Below are 27,885 nucleotides of genomic sequence, written 5' to 3'. Positions count from 1 at the left end.
AAAAACTGCGTGTACCCTGAGCGCACCTAATCAAGAACTAAAAATGTGCATATTGTCCAAATATTGTGAGCAGACCAGATATTTTTCAGTCAACAAAGAATAAATCTTATTGTTTCGAGGCAATCTGACCTTGTCAGAGGGGGTGTGGTAAATATGTCCAGCCAGTGAACCAAGCAAATACGACTCCAAACATTTTGAGAGTTTATTACCAGTATTTCATTACCAGTATTTTATAGGCAATTAAATGCAGTCATTAGGGCATCCAAGTGATAAAAATAAAAAGTTTCACAGAATTAACAGATAATTAAAACCTTGACATTGATCTTTAAGAGACAGTTCAATGCCTTGTAAAATGTATGTAGTTTGCACGAATTACAACTATTTTTAAATATATAATTACTGCCCAATAGCTGCTATTGCACAAAAGCACAGCTCTGGTCCTGCAAGGTATATTCATATACACTCACATTTTTAAAACACTGCAGCAAGTGTATAAATTGAGGAGGAAAAACCTGACAGAAATGGTGAACAATGAGGTTTTTCCTGGGGCACAGGATCAAAACATAATTGATAAATACCTAGTAAAGCATATCTATCTGACCATACACAACTTTTTCAGCTTATAAAAAAGGATGATTATAAATGTTGCATCTAGTATTGACTAGTTATGCAAATTTAAAAACAGCACACTTTGTCCCTGATACATATATAATCAATAAAATGCTAATGTAAGCTCAAAAATGTTTTGCCCACTTACTAGCTACAAAATGGACTCCAACACATTTAAAAACTCAAACTCGTCATGTATATTTTCACAAACAAATACATACTGACGTTTTTACCATGGTTAGAGCTACACTTATTAAATGCTTTTTTTTTTTTTTTAAAAAAATCCAACAATAAAAAGCATCCATATGCTTGAAACATTTTCCTTATTACTTTTAACGGTATGAAATATTTTTGCATAAAAATAATTTCAAATATGTTTCATTCTTCCAAGTATTGCTAATGAAATTATTTTCCAAAATACAAAAATAGGTTTCTACAGCAGGTAGACATTTATAGAGATAGACTGGAACCCATTTGTGCCATTGGGTATGTGAGTGTGTCAACATGTAAAACTCCATACGTCCATGTATGTATATTCACCAACAGCGTGAATACTATATGTTTTAAGCCACTGTGAATGTTGTCACATTGTGCCATCTATCAAGTTGGAACTGAGTTATCTGGGGGTCCCTGGTGCCATTCAATGGTGGATGCCCAACAGGGGAAGGTCTGTGTCAGAGGCAAAGAGCTCCTTGTACAGCGGGGGGAAGAGGGAGTGCACAGTGAGGGGGTACAGCTGCCGGAACCAGCGTAGTTTCTCGATGTGCAGGCTGCACAGAGATTTCAATATCGCTACCTTCTGGTAGAGCTGAAATCACAAAAACAGGAAGAAGGCATTAGGACTGGGATGAGAAATCGTGCCCTGCAGGGACTGCAGTGTCTGCAGATTTTTACTGTGTTCCAGCACCAGGATGACTTGGAAAAATGTTTAACAGTCTTTAACCTTTTGCTTTGTGCATTAAGTTTGTCTTAGTCTATAAACTACTTGGCCATACATTTAAAAATGGTAGTGTACAACAAATTCTATCAGTCTAAATTGAGCCCTTAATAAAAAAAAGAGGCATGGTAGGCATGGACCTCCCCTCTGCTGAGCAGTGATCCAGTAGTGTTGTACTTTATACCTCTAAAGCAGCTAACAATCCTGCTTAGCAAATTCAGTCACATTCTGAAAATAATACTTTTTCCAGCTATAGACTCATTACCCTGACTCACACTCATCTGTTTGTTATGTTTATGTACTCTGATTTTCTTTCTTGATCATCTTTGTCCAGTACATTTTGCTACTTCATTCCTTCCCACTCAGGTATTACCTTGTTCATGAGGCCCTCCTGGTTGTCTCTGTGAAGGGTGTGGCTCAGGGCCAGCTCAACCTCTTTCTTCACTCTCTCCACCCTCCCTCGCTCCTCCAGGCACGGGCGGTCTAGCACACACAAAGATGACGTGGCGAAGATGACTACTGCACGTAGATTAAAATTCCAATCAACGTGAAACTGCCTTCCCGTTTCACACGAATAAGCAGCTGCTCAGTTTCCCTGGGCATCATGCATCCAGGGACTTACCATACACTGACATAACCAAGAATTACCAAGAATTTTAAGAATGAAGTACGTGAGCAACTGTAGAGGACGTCTGCGTAAAACTGACTGTATTAGTTTGAAACGTGACGATATTATTTCATGAATTAGATCACCCTCATAAACAGTTACACTCCCCTATAGGTCTCCTATCAGTACAATATATCCCATCAATTTTATAATGTACTTTTTTGTATTTATTCTTTTTTCCTCTATAAATATGCTATTTATTTATTCTGTGTTTCTGTCTTGTCTATTGCCTGTAATACTGAATGCACCGAGCGCCAAAGCAAATTCCTTGTGTGCGTCAGCGCACTTGGCAAATAAGACCTCATTTTGATTCTGTTTCTGGTTTTGTTTTCTTACCGGAGTTAATAAGCACCAGGGCACTGAAGAGCGCCACCTGTTGCTCAGTCAGCCGCAGAGCACAGAGGCTATGAGCGAAGTCGAACACAGCTGCGATCAGATCACTGCAGGCTGTGGGATTAATTTTGGAGAAAGGGTTAGTCAAGCAGTGAGAAAGCTCCTCATTATCACAGTTAAATGAGGCCCTGCTATGCCGTCATTTAAAGTAATCTACGTGTTTCATGATCATCATCGGCAGGTGTGTAAGAGCCTCGTTGAGTACATCCGTGATGGAGTCTCTGCGATCTTACCCAGGGCCTTGAAAAGCTCAGTACCAGCAAATTTGCCATCAAAGAAGACTGTGCTGTTCTCTGTGTTGAACGCTCTGGTCATCCTCACTAGCACCACCTCCATGGAGCCTGCAAGAGCAAGACGCACAGCCAGAGAAAGAAATCATAAGGACATGTTGTCTATTTGCCTGCCTTTCCCTGACAGCCACAGCCACAGCGACAACTTCTTCCGTCTCACCATTCTTGAGGAGAACAATCTGGTCGTTCTGACACAGCTGTCGGAAGCCCGGGATGCGCTTGGCAAACTCCACCACATACTGGACGGCATCAGTCAGCCGGAGGGCACAGTGCTGCCACATCTCATCCATGGACTGCAGGGGCACAGAGTGCCGCAGTGAGAGCGCTGCTCGAGATCACAGAATTTCCACCTGACTGCATGTTAGGACACACAGACCAGTGTGTCTCATGGCCTGCTGAAAGTACTGCTCTATGTACGTCATCAGCTGATGAAAGTTTAGTATTACTGCTGGTTATCCATCCATCCATCCATCCATCCATCCATCCATCCATCCATCCATCCTTTCCTGTGTGGCTGTGACTGGCTCTGAGGTGACCTATGGCTTGGTGGCCCTGGCGGTGGGTACCTTGCTCTGGTAGGCATGGATCTCCTCTCTGCTGAAGAGCTTCCACCTGAGAGCCTGCAGTTCCTCCACCCGGTACTGGCTGGTCTCTCTGTGAGAGCGTACAATGCTGGCACAGACCTCTTCTATTGGACAGCAAGCGGCAATAAACGTCAGTAACAACTCAGCCAGTTACTTGGTGGGGCGCAGCAGAAACGAGAAAAGGCGACAGCCCTCATCTGTGATGACCCCCTTTAGCACTACTCAAGAAACACCACCCCAAGGACAGACTTGTTTCAGGGAGCTAAGAGTAAAGCTGTTGTCACAATCTGTTGTATGAGGCCAGCAGGGGGTACCGTCTCACCGATATGCATCATCGACGTCGGGTAGCAGAAGGAGTCCTCCGGCTCATAGCTCATTCTCATGTCCCCTCTGGGCATCCCTAGGCCAAGCTGCTCGGGGGAAGGCTGCCGGGAATCAAATCTCTGATACCTGTCTCCTGGCACAGAAAGGCAGAGCGAGTGAGTGCAGCAAAAGCGGAGTACTGCCCTGCGATGGCTGTCTTTACCGACAGACTCCCTGCTCACCTCTGCCCTCAGACTGGCCGCTGTTGTCCCCTCGGCCCTGTGAAACGGACACTGCTGACTCACAGGACCCTCTGTAGACCAAAGTTGTGGTCTGGGGCCTGCCTTGGGAGCAGTCCAGGTAGGCGTGCGCATCAGGGGAGCAGGCGGGCAGCTTGGGCTCCACGTGGAAGGGGTACGAGGGTGCCAGAGGCTGGACCAGATGGGGCGAGCGGTTGCGTGACTCTTTGCTGTGGAAAGACAGGGTGGGCTGTGCTTCCCCTGGGCTTCCCTGGAGCCGCTGCTGCTGCTGCTGTTGCTGCTGCTGTTGCTGCTGCCGGTGTCTCTCCACCTCGGCGAACAAGGAGTCCCTCTGTCGCTTGGACATGCGGCCGAACTTGACGGCTGCGGACACGAAACAGCGTGCGGCCAGATTAAGTCCCTGCTTGTGCGGCTCAGCTTGCCTTCTCTTCAGAACTCTTCCCTTCGTTTGTTGTCTTTTTCCTTCTCGATGTTTACGCCCCGTACCACATCCCCTGCCTCTGCATCTTCCGCCGCCCCCTCAACCCCACTCCGCATCCTCCCCCCCCCCCCCTCCCCGAGGCCTCACCGTCTCTGCTCATCCCCTGAGCCACACACTTCTGCAGGCGGCAGCTCTGGCAGCGGTTGCGGCTGGAGCGGTCGATGTGGCAGTTGCTCTGACGGGAACAGGAATACGACACGCTGGACTGCTGGCTGCGCCGGAAAAAGCCCTGAGAGAAACACAAGGAGTGACGGAACCGGTTCTGCGCGTGCGTGTGTGTGTGTGTGTGTGCGTGTGTGTGTGTGTCTATGCGTGTGCACGTTCCCCGAACTTCATGCAGACCCTTCTAAGGAACACTTTTACATTTATTCATTTAGCAGACACTTTCTCCCAAGCGGCGTACAGTTTCTCAGAGAAATATACAATGAGTGCATTATTACATCAATCTACTATAGTAGATCTACTAGTAGGTCTACAATCTACTATATGAACCAGTGTAAATCACAGCAGTAGTAGCTGCTTAAAGGTCTACAAAAGTATAGTAAATGCTCAAGAAGACTTTTTTAAAAGTTAGTCTGATATTAAGAAAAAGTTGAGGCGAGTTTCAGTCGTTCGTCTGCGACTGGGTTTCGCAAGGGTTGGGGCGCCCCAGTGAATACGAATGTGCGTTTGTATGTGAATAGAGCACTGGTCTCTTCTCACCTTGCAGCCTTCACAAGTGATGACTCCATAATGCACTCCTGAGGACTTGTCACCACAGATCTTGCAGGGAATCACCTCGATTTGAGCTGTGCGCGCACACACACACACACACACACACACACACACACACACACACACACACACACAGAGAGAGGGATCATGAGCAAAGTGGAGGGAGGTGGCTGTTCACCAAACTCTCCAACAGAGGGCAGTACTGAGCACCTTCCGCTGGCCATTCCAGAACATTCAGTAGAACATGCAAGAGGAAAATGTAGTCTATTAATTAGATTGTAATTTGTCCTTAGCACATTGCCTTTAAGTTAATAACAAACTCACATCATAAAACTCTAATAATTTATTACGTAACACATTGTACTTTCCTAAAATATTTCAATAGCCTTAAAGCAATTTGTTATGGTACAGCTATATGGGATGTGTTGAGTTATGTGGGTATTAACTATGTCATTAACAGTGAATGCAGCAGTAAATATTGGTAAATATTGACCATTCAAAATGGATAAATGCACAGTAAAAAACTGATTTTGTAATGGGACGCTAGTAAGTAACCCTCCATACTTGCACAAGACAGGGAAAGACATGGAGCATATGGAGCAACATGTAGTTTTATCCGAGGCAATGAGGGCAAAAAGAGGATTAGATGGGGAATAAAGTATCCAAGGAGGAGAAGGAGGTGAGATGCAAAATCTAAGAAAAAAGAGAAGAGATAGGAAAGAGGAAGAAATTAATTTCAGAGGAAAATACATTAAAGACAGAAAGCGGCTGTCCAAGAGGGACATGTTGAACGTATATTGTGAGCGTTGTGTGCATGTGTGTTCTGGATTTATTCCAGTAAACCTCAGCAGCAGACTTCTTGGAAGCAAGGTCGGCAATTGTGGCTGTGCGGTCACATTTGGCTAGGCCATCACTAACTAACCCCGATCTCTTGCTTCATACAACATATTCATACAGTTTTATCTTGGTGTCAACGTTTCCTGTAATCGTTACGAAAAACTAACTTTAAAAGGTTACATGCAGCTGGACAGATGAATATCGTCGAGCACAAACGAAGCATATTTGCTTTATTCGCTACTAAACGCTCAAGCAGTCGTGTCGTGATGAAAGTGGAAAGACAAGCTCAGCAACATTTGGAAGTAACTATAGTGAAATTAGGAATAAAACAATTTCTAACAAAATTAAAATCAAAATTATTATATCGTGTGACACAGTAAAGGGTGCATTAATAAAAAACAGAATCCCTATACCTTTTACAACAAAAATGATGAATAATTACGGTACAATTAATTTTCAAATGTTCCGAGAGACTGGAGCTTTTAGAATACACAAGGCACAAATTCTTTAGTCTAGAATCCCTGGCAATAGCATCCCCACGACAACATAAAGCAACTGAAATATTTAAATTTACAAGGTAGTTAGTTCATTTATTTTGACTTCCATTTTTTTTTTTTTCCTATGGGACTGTTCATTCTCTGAGTTGACTATCCTTTCCTAACTACTGGGAGGGTAAGTGAAAAAGTATCCGCAACAACGTTTGTAAGTTAAAACATCATTACGGACACTTTTTGACACCGAAAAGCAATTGCAAGATCAAGACTATTAATTCAAATCTTTGATATATTTTGATGCATTTTACAACATTTTGCCTTTTCTTAAGAAAGAAAAAAAAACAAAAAAAAAGCATGTCACAAAGAACGTATGAAAAACATAAAAGGAGCCACTTTTTCTCAGATAGCAAAGAACGCAAAAATTTGCCAAGAATAAAAAACGGTGAAAAATACAAAGAGCAAAAGGAAGGAAAGGGGAATATTTGAAAATGGGGAGAGGGGGAGGACGTGAAGGTGTCAACCTCAGGGCCTTTTTAAGTGGTTTACTGGCTTATCTTTCATTCTGACTGTCCGCTTTTCAAGCTGCTTCAGACTCTTTCTCTGTCCTTCTCTCTTTCTCACTCATAAAGGGCAATACTGCCAGTAATACCGCCTTTCATGTCTCCTTCAACTGCCAGGAATCCCCAACGCCCCCCCCCCGCTACATCGCTCTCCATATTGTTGAACTAATACCTGTATTAAAAGAAGAACAAAGTAAAACACAACCAGACTGAAATGCAAACACGCATCAATCATACACACACACATACACACATATGCACAGCAGCTACAGAAGCTCAGTATTATTAAATCTATTAAATGTCATCTCCGCTCTGGGAATTGAAGCAAAAATTATGGACAACGCGCTCACTGGCGTGTTATAAATAAAGGCTTTATCTTTCAGCTATATAAATAAAGCAATTTTACATTGTGTACATATTTATAAAAATGTAGAAAATATATCTGAAGCGGTTACCCTCACCACCTGTGAAAGTGTGGATTGGGGGAGCGGTCTCTCGGGCTACCAGGTGCTCTTCCCAAGCTCCGGTTGAACCCTTTACCCAAGGACAGTGGTCCCACTATAAACTATACTAAGTGGCCACTGACACCCAGCGTCTACATTTGCCTAAACTGACAGAACTGTGCCATCATTTCACGTATTTGAGGATACACATAAAATGCGTACACATCCACCTGAGAAAAATGTTACAAGAGAAACACATTTTTTTTAACTGTCATTATTATTATTATATGTAAACTATTTCATTATTACTTAGAACACGAGGCCATTTCCTTCCTGGCAACACTCGCAGCCACCTTTCTTAACTTGTCACAGAATCTTCTAGAAACTCCAGCGCCCTTTTTTTTTTTCTTTTTTTTTTTTTTTTTTACTAAAACCTGGCTGTCATTTGCACTGTGCCATAAATACGCGTTCTAGAGGTGTGACCATGCCAGTGGGTACAGTTTTGCTGGTCTGCGTGTGATATTCTTTGTGTGTCACCGTGTCACTTGGGATGCCCTCGTTTTTTTGGTGCCTAGAAGGAGTTGCTGAAAAGCGCTTGAGAATACATGCGAGCTGCGCGAGGCGCGGTCTCCTCAGGAGCACGGTGCGCAGCCCTGGGCCGAGGAGAGACGCACGCTTTACATTTACGTTCACGCCGGACAAGATCCATTCCCACGAACGCAAATTGGTGCGAAGAAGTGAGTCAAACTGTGGGGGAGTGAACCATGCAACGGGCCCCTTTTGTCAGCATGTCGGTGTTGGAACAAAGAGGGAGGTGAGGGGTCACGACGCCACGTCGTCTCCATGGATGAGTGTGTGTGAGAATACATGTCGCGCTAACCTCTTGAGGAAAACGTTCCAGCAGAGATGCTATCATATGTTTAATTTCTTAAGGGTTTAGCAGAGCCGTCGTTACGCAGAAGTGACGGCTTCATTCCAAAAGTGCGTAAATGAAAAAGAATGAGTCCATACGTGTGTTTTCAGTCTTTATTTATACACACCCATATCCTTGTTTGCGTGTGCGAGACGGATGTGACGTGATGGTCCCCAGCCGCCGTGTGTCCCTCGTCCCCCCTCGTGCGTACAAATTTATAGGCGAGCCATCGGATGTTGAAGCAAGAGAGCGTTTGCATTGCAAAGAGCGAAAGGTTGTGGGTCAGGTTGGTTTCCTGTTGTTTGCGGGTGAGAATCAGAACTACAAGTGCTAAAAGCGGAGACCACTGACATTCTCTTTCTCCCTCTCTCCTTCACGCCGTATTCTGCGTGCTGTAGCTCTCCAGGAGAGCACAGCTGGCAGCCGGCAGCAGCAGGTAGCGCAGCGCTTTAACGCGAGGGCTTAGCTGATGGGTACGTGTTCATTTCAGGATGGGCCCTGCTCTCTGAATCATTCCAGCGTAAATGGTAAGATTTTAGGCAGCTTTACAGAGAACAGGAAAGCAAATGTACTCAGATGAAATACACCACAGAGCCTGCAGGATTCTGCCCTTCCCTCCAAAATGCATAGCATTCAGTGGATACTCACACAAATGAATGGGTTTTATGAGTCTCTTCTGCTGTGGTTGAAAAACCTGCTTGGTTAAGTCACAGACAGGTTTCCTGTACATATCCCCCGAACATCCTCTCACTCGAACACGATAGTTTTGTGTTCACTGTTTCCCTGCAGTCGGTTTTTATTTGTTTGTCTCAATGATACCCCATCATCCTTTCGTGGGATGAGAACGGGATTAAATGGAAAAAAGGCTTCTGCTGTTGCAATGAGTCTGGCGGAAGCACCACACCGGATGCTATGAAAAGGTGTATGGACTTTCATGCGTGGTAAACACAGCCTTTAGCGTGCAGGCCGAGCCAAAAATCCAGTCCACACAACAACAGGGAGGGTATGGGCAAGTGGGTCCCTCAAATGGGTCTACAGACTGGCTCTCAATCATGCAGGATGAACACAGGATCAGAGGGTACACGCTCCAGTGCCTTGTGTGGCAGTGGACCACCAGTGGAGCCAGAGTGATGTAGACTTAGCACTGAAGCGGGTGTTTGGCTAGATGGGCTGATGGGGGCTGCTGACGACAGACCGCACTGAGGGGTAGGTGGCCATGTCTGTCCCACAGCTGAGCTCTTTCTAGGTTAACACCCCAACGTCATGGTGATGCTGCCCCCATATATTCACGCACATTATCACACTAACATCACACGGAACGCTTGTGAATCAGCCGCACACTTTTATTAAAAACACATAAGCAGACCTATCATCGGTGACTGACACAGTTTCACAGCCCAAGAGAAGTTTGGCTTTGTCAAGTACATGACGAGTTAATCCAGAGGAGGGCCTCCAAACCCAGCTTGCAGACTGCAACCATTGGAAAGTCTCCATTTAGACTCAAAGCCTTCGCAGGGCTGCCTCTCGATTTTACCGGGTTGCAAACTTTCCCACAGCGAGCGTTAACATTACGTGAACAGCTTCCACCAAGAAACGCTCAATTCATTCCCCTTCGCAGCCAGACATCCGTGCCGCAGGACGGACCGACGGCCAGCGTTTCTATACTACCATCTTGCAGTCGCCACCTCATATGGGGTGAGGGTGTGCACCATAAACAGAACCCTGCAGAAATGAAGCGAGAAGACGAATCCTGCAGGAGAAGATGGACTGCAGAAGGTGGTTTCAGGTCAGAAGTGCGGATGGAAGAGCAGGAGACCAAGAGACAGAGGGGGAAAAGCAAAGAGGATTTAGCAACCTTTAAATGAGACTCAAGCTTCACTGGAACTCCCCACTCCATAGCTCTCTCTGTCCTTTAACCTAAACCACATGCTGATACAGAACAAACATGCTCTCTACATTTTCCTCTACCTCTCTATTGGTTGCACCGTTTCTCTATGCTTTCTGACCACATGCTGATAACCTACAAAAAACGAAGCCCAGTTATCTCGGTCACCTAATTCCTTATCACTTTCCCATTCTATCTTTCAAGAAAACCACAAGCCAGTAGACGGGCTGTGAGAAACCTTCCCCTGATAGGCAACAAAGAGCAACCAATGAGTTGCTGGTTAATTCAGTAAGTGATATAAGATAAGGGCGATATTGTGTGTCAGTGTCTCTATTCCTTTCCTGTCACTTCTCTCTTCCTCAGTAACAGTAACAGAAGAAATGCAAACTGAACAGGCAGGAAAGCAGAACACAGTAGCTATTTATGTCAACACAGATACCTCTACGTTATTCTATGAACACAAATAAACATGAGAAGAGTAGAGTAAATGAAGCTGATAGACAAAATATGTTACAAACATAGGAAGTGTACAGAAATATCAGCCTCTTTAAAAATTTATCTTAAAAACTGCTATACTCCTACTGATTCAGTCTTTGCTTGTAGATATAATATTTAACTATATAATCAGTAATACATGCACACACACACACCGGCTGAAACCGCTGGGTCTTGGCGAACTGGAGCCTAACCTAGCAACGCAGGGCGCAAGGCTGGAGGGGGAGGGGACACACCCCGGACGGGACGCCAGTCCATCGCAAGGCACCCCAAGTGGGACTCGAACCCCAGACCCATCAGAGAGCGGGACCCGGCCAAACCCGCTGTGCCACCGCACCCCCATACATCAGCAATATTTAGGGTGAAATAACAAAACTAAAATAAGTGAAGGAGAGTGATAATACCACCACACTCCTGACAAAAGACACAAAAGAAGCCTGACCTAGACACAAACTGATAATCTCTTGTAGTCTTCATGGGCCAAGATGGGGTGTGAGGAGGAGGAGGAAGAAGGAACACTGGAATGGTCAGAAGAGGAGAGAAAAAGACTGCAGAACGTTAAGTTGTGAGAAGGAACAAGATAACTATGTAAATGTTAAAATGGTTTCTCTTTCTACTGGAAAGCTGCAGGATCTGAAGCTGTCAGTGCAAAATATGTTTTTTGTAACTGTGAATTGTGGTTGAGATGACTGCTGATATCACTTTCATTTTACTTGTTTGGTCCTTTTATGCCAATAAAGCCCTCAAATCCAACCATAACGGAGAAAGGAGACGATGGAGGGCATGTGGTAAAGGTTGCCTAGAAAGAAGTGTAAAATTAAAATGCAGAAAGCAATGCGATGCATAGTTTTTCTTTTGAAAATAACACACTACGAGCCTCGGGTAATTTCACGTAAACAAAAATGGGACGAGAACATAAAATCATACAGGTCGTGACATCGACAGGAAAACTATATGTTGCCGGCTTGTCTAATTTTGCGTTTTTACGCTCGTCCCTATCAGCACTTCAGAAGTACTGAGAAACCTCAGTCTTCCTCAGACGGAAATACAGAGCTGCACGCATATGTGACAAATGTAATACATATATTGCCCAACGGTAAAGGGAAAAAACAAAGAAAGTTTGACGTCTTGCCTATATCATAACCCAGTCACACTAAAAACGCTGAGCTCAGAGTAACTCGGGGACTGAGCACTTGGTTGTTTAAACTCAGCTTTCTTGAGGTAACCTATCATCATGGGTCTTACCGTTAGGCACTAGATCCCTGTCCCTGTTCTATTGTTACAGAAGCATCCGCATCCGAGTTACACAAATCACTGCAGAATTTTCATCGCTTTCACTGATTTAGTCCATCGGATAATCTCTCGCTACAATCCAGTAAATTGGGTTGTGTGAACAGTGTGTGCTCTGTCCAGCAGCGACCAACCATGGGCCGCTTTCAACCCAGCATTTTTGAGCCGAATGGAAAAGTGCAGGTGACAGAAGGGAGAAATTTCTGTTATTCGTTTTCTACCGTTGTTTTTGGGGAAAAAAATGCACAAAGTAAGTTTTACAAAATGCAGTAAAATCTGGAGGTGCATTCATACTGACGACGAAGTAAATTAATCCTAACCACACACAGACTTTCATGAAGACATGTTTTTTGCACCATGCAAAACCTCTTAATTTTCACATTCATTGTTTTTTAAAATGATCTGCTTTAAAAAAACCATTTCCAAATTTGTTTCACTCTGTGATTTTCAACAAAAAATTGTTGTAAGAACAATTGCATACGTATTACTGTATTACATGTATCCCTGTTTCATGGTTTACTCCAAACAATTCCGGAGAATGTCATCTGAAGGAATCAATGTACAGTAATTAAAATGCTTAAAAAAGGAAATAAACAAATAAAATGATTAAATATGAATGATCACAAATACTAACTTTGATCAAACAATTATGATGATATTTAAAATAAAAAGAACACACCACTGAATTAGTTGAGAGAAGCCAACTGAATTCATTTCTTTTCCTCAGAAATGTTTTAGAATAATGAACTTATTGATAATGATCAGCAGGTGAACTGAAATTTCAGTACGTGTGAGATGTCTGTGAGCAAAATATCGGAGAGACGAAATAGCAGACAATACCAGTTTCAATTCCAGTTCTTGAAGAAAAACAGTCACAGACACAGCAGAGCTAGTATCAACATCTAGAAAGTATTTGCTAAACGACTGGGTGACTGCAGAGGTGTGAAGGTGAAAGAAAGCAAAAAAGGCGAAAGATGCAGTTAAATGAGAAAAACTCCGAGAGCAAAGGGCGCCTTCCATTGCTCCGTTTTCCCTGTGAACGTGTGATTATGACTATGTTTAAGTGAAACATTCTCCCACATGTACACATCAGAAAGTCTCATCACTACACTTCCAACATGAGAGAAGACTGAGGTATTTAAACAACGCAGTTATGAGTAGGATGCTGGTAAGCAACACTAAACACAGACGTTCCAATAAACAGTAAGACATCACAACGCTCTGCTATCTGCAATGTTCGGAAGATGGAAGTACACAACCTGAGCAGCTGCTGCTTCGTTGTTGCATTTGTTTCTCTGAGACAGACAAAATTTCTTCTTCCAGTCCCCAAATTACATATCCCAAAGAAGATACACAATGCTACCATTAGTCATATCCATAGTTGTGTTACAAGGGCAACATGACTGTGTCTCCCACCACAGTGATTTACCACCAGTGGGCTCAGCCCGACGACACTTACAGTGGACTGTACCATATTATCTTTTTCTTGACACCATTTAAGTCCTACACCCAACATAAAGTGGTCAGCGTTGATGTTCTCACGTACATCCATCCATCTCATTTCAACAGCTGCTTGTCCCGAGAAGGGTCAAGACGAAGCGGAGCCTACCTTGGAAGTACTGTGCCCAATGCTGAGAAAGGGGGACACCCCGGATGGGATGTTATGTTAAAACATGGCACGTCTATAAGCTTATAACAGAACATTGAAACTGTTCTTTGGTTGGCAATACAAGGACTGTTAAACCAATCCATCACTCCTTCTTCCACAGGTTCCACAGTTTGAGACTGTGACTACAGCTAATCTAGTCTACATGCTCAAAGCCCATGGCAAGAACATGAGCATTTGTCAGAGAAGCAAATTCCGGGATGTCTGAACATGCGCAAACATCCACACACACACAGCAAGAGTGCAAACTTCCACTTCTGGTAGCAGACAAAGTTTTGGTGCCATTCGCATTCACGTACTTTCAGGTCGGTGACTGCTGAGAAGCAATCCACAGTCACCTGCTTCAGCATCGCTTGCTCTCTCGGTTCTGATGCTGCGCCTACGCCATGCTGGAAGTTCAGCCCTGACTTTTTTGACAATCCCCAAGACAAAACACATGGAACAGGACGCAGAACTGTGCCACCTCCTGCGTTCTGTAAAGCTGCCACAATATACGCAGAATAACGCAGCTGAAGAGCTGCGTTCACCGACGCAATGGAATTTACAGTAAATTTACAGTAGCGGCTTCACTCCAGCATGCAGCTCTGCCTTACTGGATCTTCAGCACAGGACGCACGTGACTTCGTGTGCTGTGCCTGCCGTCCCGTACCGTGCACAGCGCTATCCTTCGCCTGCGGCGGCAGCCAGCTGCTCCGGAGCCGTGCCTCTCAGCGAAGCGAAGACGCGGCCCAGACGTGGCCAGCAGCTGCAGCTGCGCAGTGCCAAGCGCCTGCACTGGTGCCCGTGTGCACGCCGAACTGGTGCAGGGGAAGACTGTGGTTGCTCCCCGCCTCCCCGTCACCAGCTCCAGTGCTCATTAAAGCCCCCTTACGCTTCTCTTCTTTTGCACCTCAATTCCGTCCTTGTTCCTTTACACGCCATGTTCTCGTGTCACCCCCTGGCTCCAGCACCAGTAAGAAACAAATGTATTCAGCGTAATCATGTAGTGTTCCCAGAAACACTGTGAGGTTCTTCGCCGAAGGCAGTTTGCACTGAGAGTTCAAAAGCTGATACTCACCTGGGCTACGTGACTGATTAACAGATTAGTCATGAAACAATAATTCTGAATTTCCCACATCTAAAACAAATGCTTCATGACATCTATCTTATGTAAAAATAGTAAGTATTCTTTGATGATGATTACTATCAGGGCACTGAGGACATATATTATGAGATATGGATAATAAAATGGCAAAAATGGTTTTGAAATTCCTCTCCTATTTCATGCTGGGTCTATATTAACACAGCTGGTAATACTGATATTGACAGCCATAACCCATAAAATACTATGCTAATGACTCTAACCAAAAAGTTTTCATTCTTTTTATTTAGTTTCACACAGTGCTTTTGAGAATGTATAATGTGAGTGGTCAAAAAAAGATTTTTTTCCCCTATTTTTTCATATAAGTCTTGAAATTGGCAAAAACACTAAGCATAAGTCATCTGAAAATAGTCTGACCACAACAGTGAATAATGGATGTACGTAGCACAGTATAAATCGAAAAGTTTTAATTACCTAAAAGAGCTGTTTATGCAATAAAATTCAGTTGTTAAAGAGGAAAACACATTTAGATGTTACTGCAAGATTAAAGCGATCCTTATAATTGAAAAAAAATACCTTATATTTTTATAGTTGTACTCATGTGTATGATTTTGTTCTCACATACTATTCTAAGTATGTCAACTGCATTGCATATATTACGAGGATTGTGACTGAAATAAAGTATTGGCAATGTAATTTATATCTGAACAAAAAGAAAATTAAAATAGAGAAAGGGCAATAAATAACTTTTCAGACAAATGAGTGGTATATAAAGCAGGGTTACATACATTCTGACTGCAGATTTCCTTATATTCACATTTCACACAAAGTCAGTCAACATCCGTAACGTAAAGATCTGAGTTTCTCTCACCACTCTGTTTCATAGACTGTCAACAGTCTTCTAAGAAATATTTAACTCCATATCTCTTAAAATCCCAATACATCATCTTCCATACCCTTTACCTATATATTTGTATATCAAATTGCTAGCACTATTTTTAACAGGTATAAATACATTGCAGAAAACTAACACATGTAATAAGTTTCATATTTAAGTCATTTCAATTTAAAGAAATTAACTTTTACTATTATTACTGTCATCCAAAATCAATCTTTAATACAGAAACCAAGCTAAACATGAGAGGTGATGTCTGTGATTCAAGAACAAGGACAAAGCAGAGCCAAAAGTGTTATTAGATGCAAGACATGAGAAAGATGTGGGAAAGGGAAAAAAAAAACACACACACAAAAATAAAAATATGTGGAAAGAATAACAGCTAAAGCGTTTCATGAACTGTATTAAATAATGTGTGGCTCACCTAACAGAGATAAAATGGGATTCGGATTAAATTACTGAAGTGCATCTAAATATAGTAATGCTTCACAGATCACATCAGTTTGATGTGTTTTTAATCGATAACCTTTGTTGCTATGTTATATTAAATGTCTCTATTTATAACAGATTGACTTAGAACTGTAATTGGTCAAGTATCAGAGTTTGTTATATATATATTAGTCAAATAGCAAAACATGTCTATATACTTAGAGAGTCAGCAGTAACAGTGGCAAGAATGGAATAAGTACTTTACGGTTCACAGACTTTAATAAAAGGTTCCAATTTATATTTCGGATTGTTTAAGTAATATCGTTCTGATAATTACTGAGAAGGCATTTTTGAATCCTGGATCCATGATATGAAACATTTGATTTAAATCTATTTGCAAGTGTAAGTGAGTAATAAGAGAAGTGTTCCAGGCACAAGGAATTACAGTTATGACTGGCGCACGGTATAAATTGAAGCGAATCAGTTGAAAGTTTTGACAAGTAAAACACTAAATCTCTTTCAGACTGCAGTAAAGAGCAATGCAAGACTTTTAAGCTGTCCTCTTTTACCGGTGTTCCGACAACAGCGCAGGAACCCATCACCGACAAGTACTTTCACTGTAACGCCGCTTCTACTCTGCTGTTGAATTTGCTCTGTGGACAGTGTAAGAGCAAACACGTACCCTCACCCACGAATGCTCCAGGTGCAAAAACGGGAGTCTTTTTTCCTTTCTCATTTCAGCGTGTCAGTGTCTGTGAGTGGATGTGTGTGTTTCTTTATGTCGGTGTGTGTGTGTGCGTGTGTGTGCGCGCGCGTGCGCCTGCATATGCTTCTGTGGGGCCCGTGGGCGAAATCGTATCGATAGCACCAACTTTTGATTTTTGACGGTGTTACTTTCCATGCCCTGGTAACGTCTGATCCCAGCACCCGCGTGGAAGAGTGTGAGAAACGGAGTAGGTGAGAGAGATCGCGCAGATTAAAAAACAAATGCCTACCTCTCATCTCTTCGCGATCTTCGAATCGTTTGCTTCCCCCTCGGCCTCTCTCGCTCTCCCGGCACCCTTCTCGGCGAACGCACGAAGCCGTGGCAACGCCAATTGGCCTTAACGCAAAGGTTCGGACGCTCGTGTGTCTCCCTGCCTCTGTACCTCGACTTTACTTCTGCCTCAGCATCTGCGTCGAAGTCTCAGAGCGATCTCCCTCAGCCCCTGCACAGGTACGCTCCGACTTCCGACTCTCTCCCCCGTCACCCGTCCTCTTCCCCTCTCCTCCTCGGCACCTGACTATCTGAGTCTAACAGCAACCGCACTTAACCAAGCGAACACCTGCCTTCCCGTCTTCCCTTCTTTTTATCGTTTTTCTTTCTTCCTCAGCACCTGAGAGCGCGGCAGCAAGCGAAACCGCTACGGCGCTCTCCTATCTCTACCTCTTTCATTCTGCCACCCCACAAAGCCGTACGAGACATCTGGAGACAGGCCCTGCCCATAGCGCTGACTGACAGCCCTTGGAACCAACGGCGAGTCCAAAGAAAGGACCGTGTGACAGCTGTCAGAACTCGGAGGGTGTTTCAAAGCAAGAACAGTTTTCGAAGATGAAAAATTCCTTTCGGTTACACTCTAACAGACGGAAAACACTAAATTATGAAGCAAAAACTCAGTGATATCGAGACAGAACGGTCACAGGTGTGCTACGCTTTGCGTCTCAAATAGAGATGTGGAAAAGGTACTAATTTTGTAACAGCAGCCTGTCTTCACTGTGCTGGCGGTATTTACAGATGTTGAGTTTTGATGCCATTATTTTATCTTACGTATTTGTTCATCCGTATGAATTTCTGTACGTTTGAATAATTATTACTCACAGTTCTTTTCTGAAAAACCACAAATCGTTAAATCACATATTCCCCTATGCATTTCTGACATACTGAGTCTATTTGAAACAGTGCTTTCTGCACTCATCTGTACCGCATGACAAAGCAAACTATAGATCCCCTTCCTGGCTGAAGTTATTAAAACAAATGTGTAATTTTAGTGGTAGTTATCTTTGTCAGACTTCTTTCATCAGTTCAGGAAGAGTGGGGAAAAAACATACATACATACATACATACATACATACAAACATACATACGTACATACATGCATGCAAATACATATATGTATATATTGTTTTTCGACAGAGGTTATATATACACCAAAAGCTACCCCTTTATCTTCTATCAAGACTTGTGGTTCTAAACTTATGCAAGGAAGCAGGTGAGGGAAAGCTTTCCGTATAAGAGTAGCAGCGAGAGGTTCCAATACACGTATCTAGGCATAGCTCAGTAATAGATCACAGGTGCATACTTTGTGAATATATGTCAATATGCACTCAAATATGCATCCTGTCTGCAACCACTTTGTAACAACGTGAGATAAGAAGTTCCACACCAGTTGAGGCAGAAACACGCATAAAGACAAACGTAAAACCTTTTCCTCATCCACACGAACACATTTAGAGAAAAAGCACAAAAACGTAACAGACACGAGTCTCTGTGCGATTAGCCCTCGAGAAAATGAAACGCTGCTCCTTTGTTTTAGAAACTGTGAATTAAAACCGCCACGTTAATTTTATCATGAAATAAACTGATGGCAAAAACGAAGCGGCAAGACCGCAGATCAGCTCGACCATGGATATTGTAATCAATGAGCAAAACGAGGTTTTACTTACTCAGAGGTATCTTTTTGAGCGTTTTTTTCCCCCCCGAACGGAAAAAGTGTACATATTTACACGCTGTAATGTTTATGCACCTGTCTCTGACTTGATAAATGACAGCGCAAATTACAAGCAGTGACTGTTTCTGGACATCACGCAGGACTAAATGGACAAAACTTGAGCAGGGTCAGAAGTACAGGACTTGTTGAAACATCGCACTGAAGGACTGGTCTCAGGACACCGTGAGCCCCCCCGTTCCAGAAGAGGCCCTCTGATCTATGTCCTAGAAAAACACAAATGTGCTGCTCATGATGAACAGTTAAAGAATTGGAGGTGTTGTCTCCCTGTACGTCTCACACTCCAGTCTTCTGTGAGAGGGAGCGAACACTCCAGGGTGCAAAAGTCTCAAGGAAAATATCTGTTCCTAGACTACGGCATGAAATCTCACATCTGTTTTCTTAAAGCCGTCATTTGAAATATAGAAATTGTAATGACGTTCACCTTCTTCAAAAAGTTGCAAGCGTGCAAAGGCGGTCTGAGTCTTTTAAGCGTGCACCGAGAAAGGCCCCAGCGCATGTGCCGTGTGACACAACCGTGGTAAATGTGAAAGACTGAATGTGTCGGACGGAAACGGTTTAAATTCCTCACACTTCAGCGTTCTTAATCATTCTATCACTTTTTCCCCCCCCCCAATGATACACCGTGCAGAACATCAGTCGCAATAATACTTTTATTTCATCATCATAAAACAGGAAACGCCAGTAAGCAATCTGACTGATTACTACGGTACCACAAGTTTTGTACGACGTCGTGTGCGTATTAAAGCTGGCAACTGAAACCTGACAGTGAGTGAAAAGGAATCACTGAAAATATACAACTTTAACAGAACAAGTTTATCAAACAGGACTGCTTTAAAAATATAGCTACGAGTTTATTATAACTATAGGTGTTTTTACAAATAATGAACTTAGTTTAACATTTGGATGTATGCATATAACGCAGACTGTCCCCCATACATGAAAAATACACACATAACATACATAGAGAAGAGAATAATCAAAATCATTAGTGAAACAGTATTATTTTCCAGCAAAATGATTTTTCCTTCATCTCTGTTTTGACAATGCAACTTTATTAGTACATGAATCTAAGCCCTGGATCTTCTTTTGTCAAATAAATGCGATACGAAATGTTTGCAGAGAGCCTATTAAAATGTTAGAATAAAGCAAAGAGTCCTGCCGTGGCGAATGCTGAAGAACAGGCTCCCGCTGCAAGTTCAGTGGCTGCGATCATCAGGACAATTGGATGTGCGTAACTCGCGTTGATAAATTTGGGACAAATGGAAACAAATGGACTTCCGCACAAAATATAAGAGCTGCCCAGAGCTCAGAGAGCATTCTGCAAGCGGCACAAAGAGACATGGGGAGACACAAACGAAAGCAGAAGATAGGAATGCTTCTGACTGCACCCACCCTCACTGCGTGATTTTTACCGTACTTCACGGTATTTTCCGTTCCTCCGCAACACTCTCGCAAACCATTGAGAATAACAGATTTACTCGGGTGAGCGAAAGGCGAACAGCAGATGCACCGCAGAGGGGATCAGGGTGGACATGGACAAGGGAGCGGTGAGCTTCGGCGACACAGGAGCGCACACGCAGCACAAGGGTGGAACCGGGGCGGCTGTCGATGGCGCAACGAGACCCCTGTCTGACCGCACGGCTGAGAATGCTTAAATTGGAAAAGGGGCTTGAGCGGAGGTGTCGTTTCCGATATTTATTTTTAGTGCGATTCGCGTGTCTAGCAATATAAGAGAGAGAAGATAAACATCAACAGACTGAGGAGCTGCTCACTCCCCCTTTGTCTTGTGCTTTGAAGGTTCATGTGGGGTTTTTTGTAAAGTCAGTTTTTGCTTATTTAGCGGAACACAGAAGAGTTTTGTTGCACAGACGCGTGTGGAAACACGCATGCGAAAGGACAGGCACACGCACAGGAACACACGTTGGACCCTAATGTCACACACACACACACACACACACACACATTTTGAGTGTATGCTCGTTCCATTTCACAAAGCGAATATTATACCTTAAAACAATGTTCTGCTTTCATTCACGCACATGTAAACTTGCACTGTACAGGACCCAGCTGCCACTTAACGTTCCTCTACGTTACCATAAAGAAAGCAGAACTTTTAATGCAGTTATGTAAAAGGTCCATTGTCAGAACCCTTAGCTGTAACTAAAACGAAATTACAAACAACAAAGGGATGCAGTTCCTGCAAAATGTTATTTTTAACACATATGAAGGAAGAATTGTCCTTACATTGCTTTGCTAGAAAACACCATTCTCAGAACAAAGTTACCCTTGAAACCAAGATTTCTTTGCCAATGACCAACATCCTGGAAATTCCAGTGGCTAAATCTGTACGGCTACCACGTCGCAATTTACAACAAAAATACATTATTTTACAAGAAAGTCACATTTTCAAAAGATATTCAAAGAAACAAGACCACGAAAGACTCTCACAAAGGGCTCACACTCGTGGACTCATGTACCAGAGCAGCTTGTAACGTAGAGCCAGAGCTGCTGTCTTACATCGGCGGCTTCGGTTCCACTCGCTTTGCTTTAAGCGCCCAGCTCAGCACAGCTAACATCAACAACGCGTTCTTGTAGTGAAGTCTACTAATATGACTAAAATGTGACAGCATAAGAAGAAACAATGGAACGTACTGGTGGATTTGTGATCTGTATACGAACTGAAAGCAAGTGGAAATGAACAAAATCATGCGGAAAATCGTCTTTGACCCTTTCCAGGCGCACTGCTATGAATTTCCTCGGTTCACTAAAAATAAGAAGTCACAATGTTATGAATACTGTACCGCAGCACAAGTATGAAGTTTCGTTAAAACGCAGACACAGCTTCAGAAAACATGGGCCTCCCATAGACACCCTTGCTCTCTATAGATTTTCTCAGTGCTTTACCTTCCACGCCACGGAAGACGTCTCTGAGCACTGTCCACGCCATGTGCGGTGGCGGTCATTTGTCTGTATGCGTGTACTGGGGACGTTCACCGTGACACCTGAGATCTGTGCTCCTCACCGCCGTCCGCACGTCGCATTTGCCACGCTCAAGCAAAAAAAAACCACAGCCTCTCTCACTTCACAGAACTGATTCACCCTTATTCAGTCTGTCGGTCCCGTTTCCCTTGTGATTGATTTACTGGCACAGTGGAGGGTTGCATAAGACATAGGGGTGGCATACGGTGGCACGGTGGCAAAGTGGCAAAGTGAGCAGCGCTGCTGTCTCACAGCGCCGGGGTGGTACGAGAGGATGTGGGTTCGATCCCCACTCAGACTGTCTGCATGTTCTCCCTGTGTCTGTGTGGGTTTCCTCTGGGTGCTCCTGTTTCCTCCCACAGTCCAAAGACATACTGTTCAGGTTCCCCACAGTGTGAGGGACAGAGAGAGTGCGTTCCACTGATGTATGGATGAGTGAGTAACCCATCGTAAGTAGTGTATCTAGCAGCGTAAGTCACCTTGGTCAATAAGGTGTGTGGGCTAGTAACGCTACACAGTATCCATTGTAAGTCGCTTTGGAGAAAAACGTCTGCTAAATAAATAAATGTAAACATACTGACACATGCACAGAAATTCTCCTCAGTGCACGGGAGTCATGCGTCAACAAATGCGGATTCTCTGCAGAAGGATGTAAGAAATCAGTTTTCCATACCCACTCAAAGCCATGTGCAAACACACACGCGACCCCAGTGACACAGCAGTGCAGATAAACACACATGAATGAAACATACGGTGCTGCTTGAAAGTACGCGAACCTCTCGTGTGCCTCAGTTTTACCACAAAATGGTTATTTAACAAGAAGCAGTTTTTCACATCTGACGTGACAGGTGTGTAACAACCGGTTCTTTATGGTGCTTTAGACAATATCGTATGTGTTGTAGAAAAACTGAGTAGTGCAAGTGCAAAAATAAGTGAACCCCAAGCTGCATTGGTACAACCCAAGTAAGCAGAATCTGGTGTGTAAATCATAATCATTTACTCATTTTAGATGTTAAGATTTAGATAAGTTCTATACTTCACACAAACATGATGAGCGCCCCTACAACACTCTCATACTCCCAAGCAGCACTGCACACAGGCGCACGTCATCCGCCCCTAAACTGCATTTGCGCTGCATTTTGTTGGCGTATATGAGCCCTAATTGATATGCTACATGCATTCAGCGAAACCAGTAGGAAAAGGCATGTGTACTGTCAGAGAAACAAACACAGCACACACTTCACGCACAGCAGCAGAAAGCACACACACTAACAGTGATGTCACAGCTGGCCCAGGAGGTGGCATCTGTCCCCAACTGTGCTGAGCGATCCTTACATAACAGCAAGACGGCGAGAGTTGCAGGACCCCTGCTGCCACACAAGTGCTCCACAGAGGAAGCCTGTCTGCAAGCCCTGCACGCTGCGCACACACACGCACACACACTCCTCCTCTTCTTAATGGCAAATTGTTCCCCAGCACTCATTTCTCAATATGCACATACCAAATTTTATCCTCTGTTACTCCTGGTAGGAATATTCAGGAAGCCAAATGGACAGTACATGCATATGCTGGAATGCTGGAGTTACACAACTGTAAAAGTGCAAAGAAAACACTAAATGAAAGGTATGGAGTAAAAGGCTGAACGAGAGAAAAGACAACTCATCTAAAGAGGGTAGAAAAAAGTAAAGGCATTCGGAAGCGACAGGGGTCGTTAGCGCGATCACAATAGCGTGCAAGGAATGTCATAATAGAGGAGGAACAGACTGTGGGGTTTGGAGTGTGAGTACAGTTATTTACTAGCAGGCCCATGCAATGCAGTCTGTGCCTGCGTGCGGATCAGAAAGCGATGATGTAAGCAAATCACCGAGTGCTGCCGCGCTCCCCTGTTGTGTCGGATTAACAAATCTGAATGTGGCGAGCCGACATCCTCACTGTACCGTGCCAAAACATCCTGTCTGTGCTTACTGGACAGACCACTATGCACTGCCAACACCATCCCACTCGTCAAAGGAGTCACCCGTTCACTATGGCAACAGCCACACGCACTCGCTCGCTGCCCCATCACACTCGCCCGCTGGCCAGCCTCAGACGGTCAACGTTACCCTCTTCTGTGGAAAGGTCTGGCAAAAGTTAATTGCGACGACACTTAAATATGCGGTACTAATAACTGCTGATTCCTTGGTTCTATAAAAAAGACTCTCCATGAATATGGTATTCCGGCTCATGGAACTGCTCTCACTGGTATATTATTTACACAGTTCTTTTCTGCCTCCCTCTTTCAGTTGTCCACATCCCTCCTGTCAATCAACAGGAGCACCACAAGCGAAGGACGGTATATTATCAACTCGTACGGTTTTGGTTTCTACAATATAATCCACATCCTACATTGCGATACGACAAAATAATAAAAGCTCTAAGACGTAGCTGTTTATGTTTGTAATTCAACTAGACTTGAGGGCAACAGAGATTAGGACTGCAGTACAAAATTAGACACTGAGCTGCTGAAAATAAAGGAGTTTGGCACATTAAGCGAAAATCTCAAGCTCGCAATCAAAATTAAGTCTATCACACACACACACACACACACACACACACACACGGAATAAACTGTACAAGAGGAAAGTTCAAATATACCTGCTGAAACGTGCTACCAAAATGCCTTGTGCTTGTGAAACTGTTATGAAAGCAAGCTATTTTAAGGGATACAAGATAAAGAGAGAATTTCCATTTCTTTCATTTTCAAGGACACTACACAGACTATTGTAGAAACACAGTCAATTACAACACTAGTTTCGTAGTGTACTCAGACTTTTGAAGATGTATGTAGTGTAAGCATAAAATACACGCAATTTTAAATATTGCTGTATGACATAAGACGGGGAGAAACAGCAGAAGCTCCGAGGCAAAGCCAGCACGATGGAAGCGTAGAGGTATAAGTCCAAATAAAAGGCAAAGGGCTTCATTAACGTCCACAATAGTACTGAAGAGCGAAAAGGATGGGGAGGCACATACTGGAAGGGGGTCAGGAGCAGGTGCATTTAACCATCACCAAAACATGGCGAGGAGTGCAAGAGGACCAAAAATATGATAGGATGAAGAGCGGCATGGGTAGATAAGCTGGAAGAGAGTTCAGATGGGGGTAAGGAGGACAGAGGAGGGAGATAAGCCCAAGACATGGTAAAGTAAAGTAAACAGACAATCGATACTTACATTTAGTTTGAAACATCGAGCCTATGGAGGCAAATACTATGACACGTCATATGAATAACGGGCCACATTGAGGATTAGTGTGCGAGTTCTGATGTCAGATGTGTTCAAAATTTATTAGAAAAGTTCCAGGCATTTAAGACTGGTTCTGTTTTTTACATCCACAGTCAGTGCGGCTCGAAACCGGCACGAATAACTGACTGATTCATTCAGCGGCCGACATCAAATATCTCAATGTGCTGCAACTGTTAGTGTTAGTAAGATGTTGTTGGAAAGTTTCACCACGCCTTTGAGGGCACAGAAGATTTGAGCAGCAGAACAGCGCACTGCGGTCCTCGCTGAGGTGATCGCACTCATCAAGCCTGGAAACTGTACCCACCAACATTACAAACCATACAGTAGATAGAAAAATCCGGACTGCTGACAGCACCGCAAATAACCTACAGCCAGGCATATTTTCCACCCTTGAAATAAGCTTAATTAACACATTGCTTCACATTTCAATTCTTATTGTTTAGGCAAACAACAAAAAAAGAAAAACTCCTTAATGAAAGAAATATTATTTTGGCTCTGATCACATAATTTGTGGAACACTAAAAAAAACTCAGTCGTATAATTTAGAAGGACCTTCTCGGACCACTTTCTTCATGAGTCAGTACTTAAAGTGTAAAGAGTGTAAAGCTGTCAATGGCAGCCAAGCAAACTGAAATGAGTCCAGTGCTGTTAGGAGAGCGGAGCCCCGACATTTTCGGGTGTAAATTAGTGGCACAGCAGTGATTGCAAATGTCAATTTATGGGTGGAGTTTCAGCCAAGTATCCAGTACCTGTGATCTGACTGATTAAAAAACTCTCACTTCATAAAATTCATTCAGAGAATAGTTTAGATGATTAAAAAAAAACAGCAAATAACACAGAGAGCCTCCATAAAATACATATAACGACTAATCCCTGCACATATGCTTATATGATACTGTGTCTAGACAGTACAGTACTTTCTTACCACAATAATTATGATTATACGAAAAAATATTTTTCAAAGAAATTTTTTTCTACTCCTTTTATGATGTGTAAATGTATTAGTATTACTACTACTACTACTACTACTAATAATAATAATAATAATAATAATAATAAATCATGCTCACCTCTGCCGACTGGTGCGTCGCTCTCACGAAGGTCCGCTGACTCTGGCTCCTCATGTTCCATTACTTCACACACACTTCAGCTCCCTGACACTCACTTTTGTTGCATAAACACTGCACTTGTGTTTTAGTTCTCTCATTGTTTTTACTCTGACGATGGCCTATTTAGTAATAAAAATAACAACTTTTAAGTATTTTCAACCTGCACGACTGGACTGGTCACTCAGCACTGTGACAGCTGCCGATTTCATTTACGCAAGTTTTACCACCCGGGTTGCCGCAAACGTTTCAAGGTGTAAGTTGGCATTTTTTTTCAGCGTTCGGTGATTTAAAATGATATTTTCACCTTTTCTGCGTGAAAGCGTTTTCCTTCATTCTGCGCCGCTCTCTCTCTCTCCGCCGCTCCGTCCTCTGCGGTTCAACTGCAGTCACTTCGGGTTTAGGGCACATCAATCAATCACCGAGCGCTGCGCTCATCACCGGCCGACCGACCGACCGAGCTTGCGTTTCCAACATTACACATTTTTTTTGTGTCACTGATTTTTCCAGCGTCATCAGGATTTCACTGAAACTGGTGTAGCAAAGCTACGAATACAGAGCAAACACACACAGTGTCAAATCTTAGAGTGTTTTGTAACAAACAGTGCAACAGAAGCATTACATATATTCCCAGAACAGGCACAATTAGTACATATTACGTAGCTTATAATTTTCTTGTCCTGAAAAGTGTTCCATTTTATGCAGCAGCATCATCCAAAGCAGTCCTTAGTTTGTCAAAATCCGCAATAATTCAGGGTTTTCTTGTGTCCACGGACAATAATTCGTTGCTTGTTCTAATTGTGTATTCTATTCTATATATATTCTATATTCTAATTACAGTATTTAGAATATCTCCCTCATAGGGTTAAACTAAAGTAAGCCCGTTATGTAATATTTGTCAGTTTTGTTACAGACACACACCTAAGCTTAACATCAAAGTTTAAATATTCCGCAATTTTCTTTAAAATATCTGAAGTATTTTTTTTCGTTTCGTTTATACAAGAGCACTTTTAGTAGTTTTACTCATCAACAATTGAGGCCAATAGGTAGACTGACCCAGGCCGATACAATCGAGTGCCGATGGAGTCGAACTCGCTGAGGAGAACCGCGCTTCTCTGCCGTTACCAAGAAATTCGTGCAGACGCTCTAATTCAGCGTTTTTTTTCCCCATTGAGAGCTTTGATTATTTGAACAAGTGCTTTTTAAACTACAGCTACAATACTAAACGAAGACAAGAGGACCGTCTTTAAAAATTTAAAGGATTCTGCAAACCTGAAATCAGTGTAGACGAAATTATAAACATACATTTTCTATAATCAAAATATCTCCTTTTGTTATTTTTCAAATATCATTGATAAACTAATGCATAAAAACAGTTAATAAATAACCACTATTCTTTGCACACCCCCAGTCCCTCAGGGAAATTACATTAATTAGGGTAATAATTTGTTGTTAATAAAAACAGATGAACCTGGTAAGTGAAGCAAATACATTTTAATTAACATAACGCAAAAAAATGGAAAC

General features: G+C 43.1%; 1 protein-coding gene across 3 annotated transcripts; it reads right to left on the bottom strand.

Annotated features, from left to right (window-relative positions):
* Positions 1-659: 659 nt before the first annotated feature.
* On the bottom strand, positions 660-26,742 carry rorc (RAR-related orphan receptor C). Of its 3 annotated transcripts, XM_029245996.1 has the most exons (12): positions 26,669-26,714; positions 26,326-26,483; positions 5,227-5,312; positions 4,612-4,753; positions 4,026-4,406; positions 3,803-3,937; positions 3,463-3,584; positions 3,057-3,189; positions 2,840-2,947; positions 2,550-2,660; positions 1,920-2,029; positions 660-1,417 (listed from the first exon to the last, which is right to left on the bottom strand). In XM_029245996.1, the coding sequence occupies exons 2-12, from the start codon at positions 26,384-26,386 to the stop codon at positions 1,250-1,252; spliced, it is 1,557 nt and encodes a 518-aa protein (XP_029101829.1). In that variant the 5' UTR covers positions 26,387-26,483; positions 26,669-26,714; the 3' UTR covers positions 660-1,249. The 3 variants fall into 3 exon arrangements, with proteins under 3 accessions (XP_029101829.1, XP_029101828.1, XP_029101830.1); XM_029245995.1 differs by having other exon boundaries at positions 26,326-26,742; XM_029245997.1 differs by lacking the exons at positions 26,326-26,483; positions 26,669-26,714 and adding an exon at positions 17,222-17,675.
* Positions 26,743-27,885: the final 1,143 nt, after the last annotated feature.

This window comes from Scleropages formosus, chromosome 18, assembly GCF_900964775.1.
Source record: "Scleropages formosus chromosome 18, fSclFor1.1, whole genome shotgun sequence".
Lineage (NCBI taxonomy): Eukaryota > Metazoa > Chordata > Actinopteri > Osteoglossiformes > Osteoglossidae > Scleropages > Scleropages formosus.
The sequence above is the reverse complement of the archived record's forward strand: the minus strand, read 5'-3'. Positions and strand labels throughout refer to the sequence as shown.

What these genes read in the sequence shown, in the direction of transcription:
- rorc (XM_029245995.1), bottom strand. Translation starts at nt 26,386, where the DNA reads ATGGAACATGAGGAGCCAGAGTCAGCGGACCTTCGTGAGAGCGACGCA. An exon ending in TCACTTGTGAAGGCTGCAAG is followed by an intron (nt 4,754 to 5,226) that starts GTGAGAAGAGAC and finishes TGTTTCTCTCAG; the next exon opens with GGCTTTTTCCGGCGCAGCCA. An exon ending in GACGTCGATGATGCATATCG is followed by an intron (nt 3,585 to 3,802) that starts GTGAGACGGTAC and finishes GCTGTCCAATAG; the next exon opens with AAGAGGTCTGTGCCAGCATT.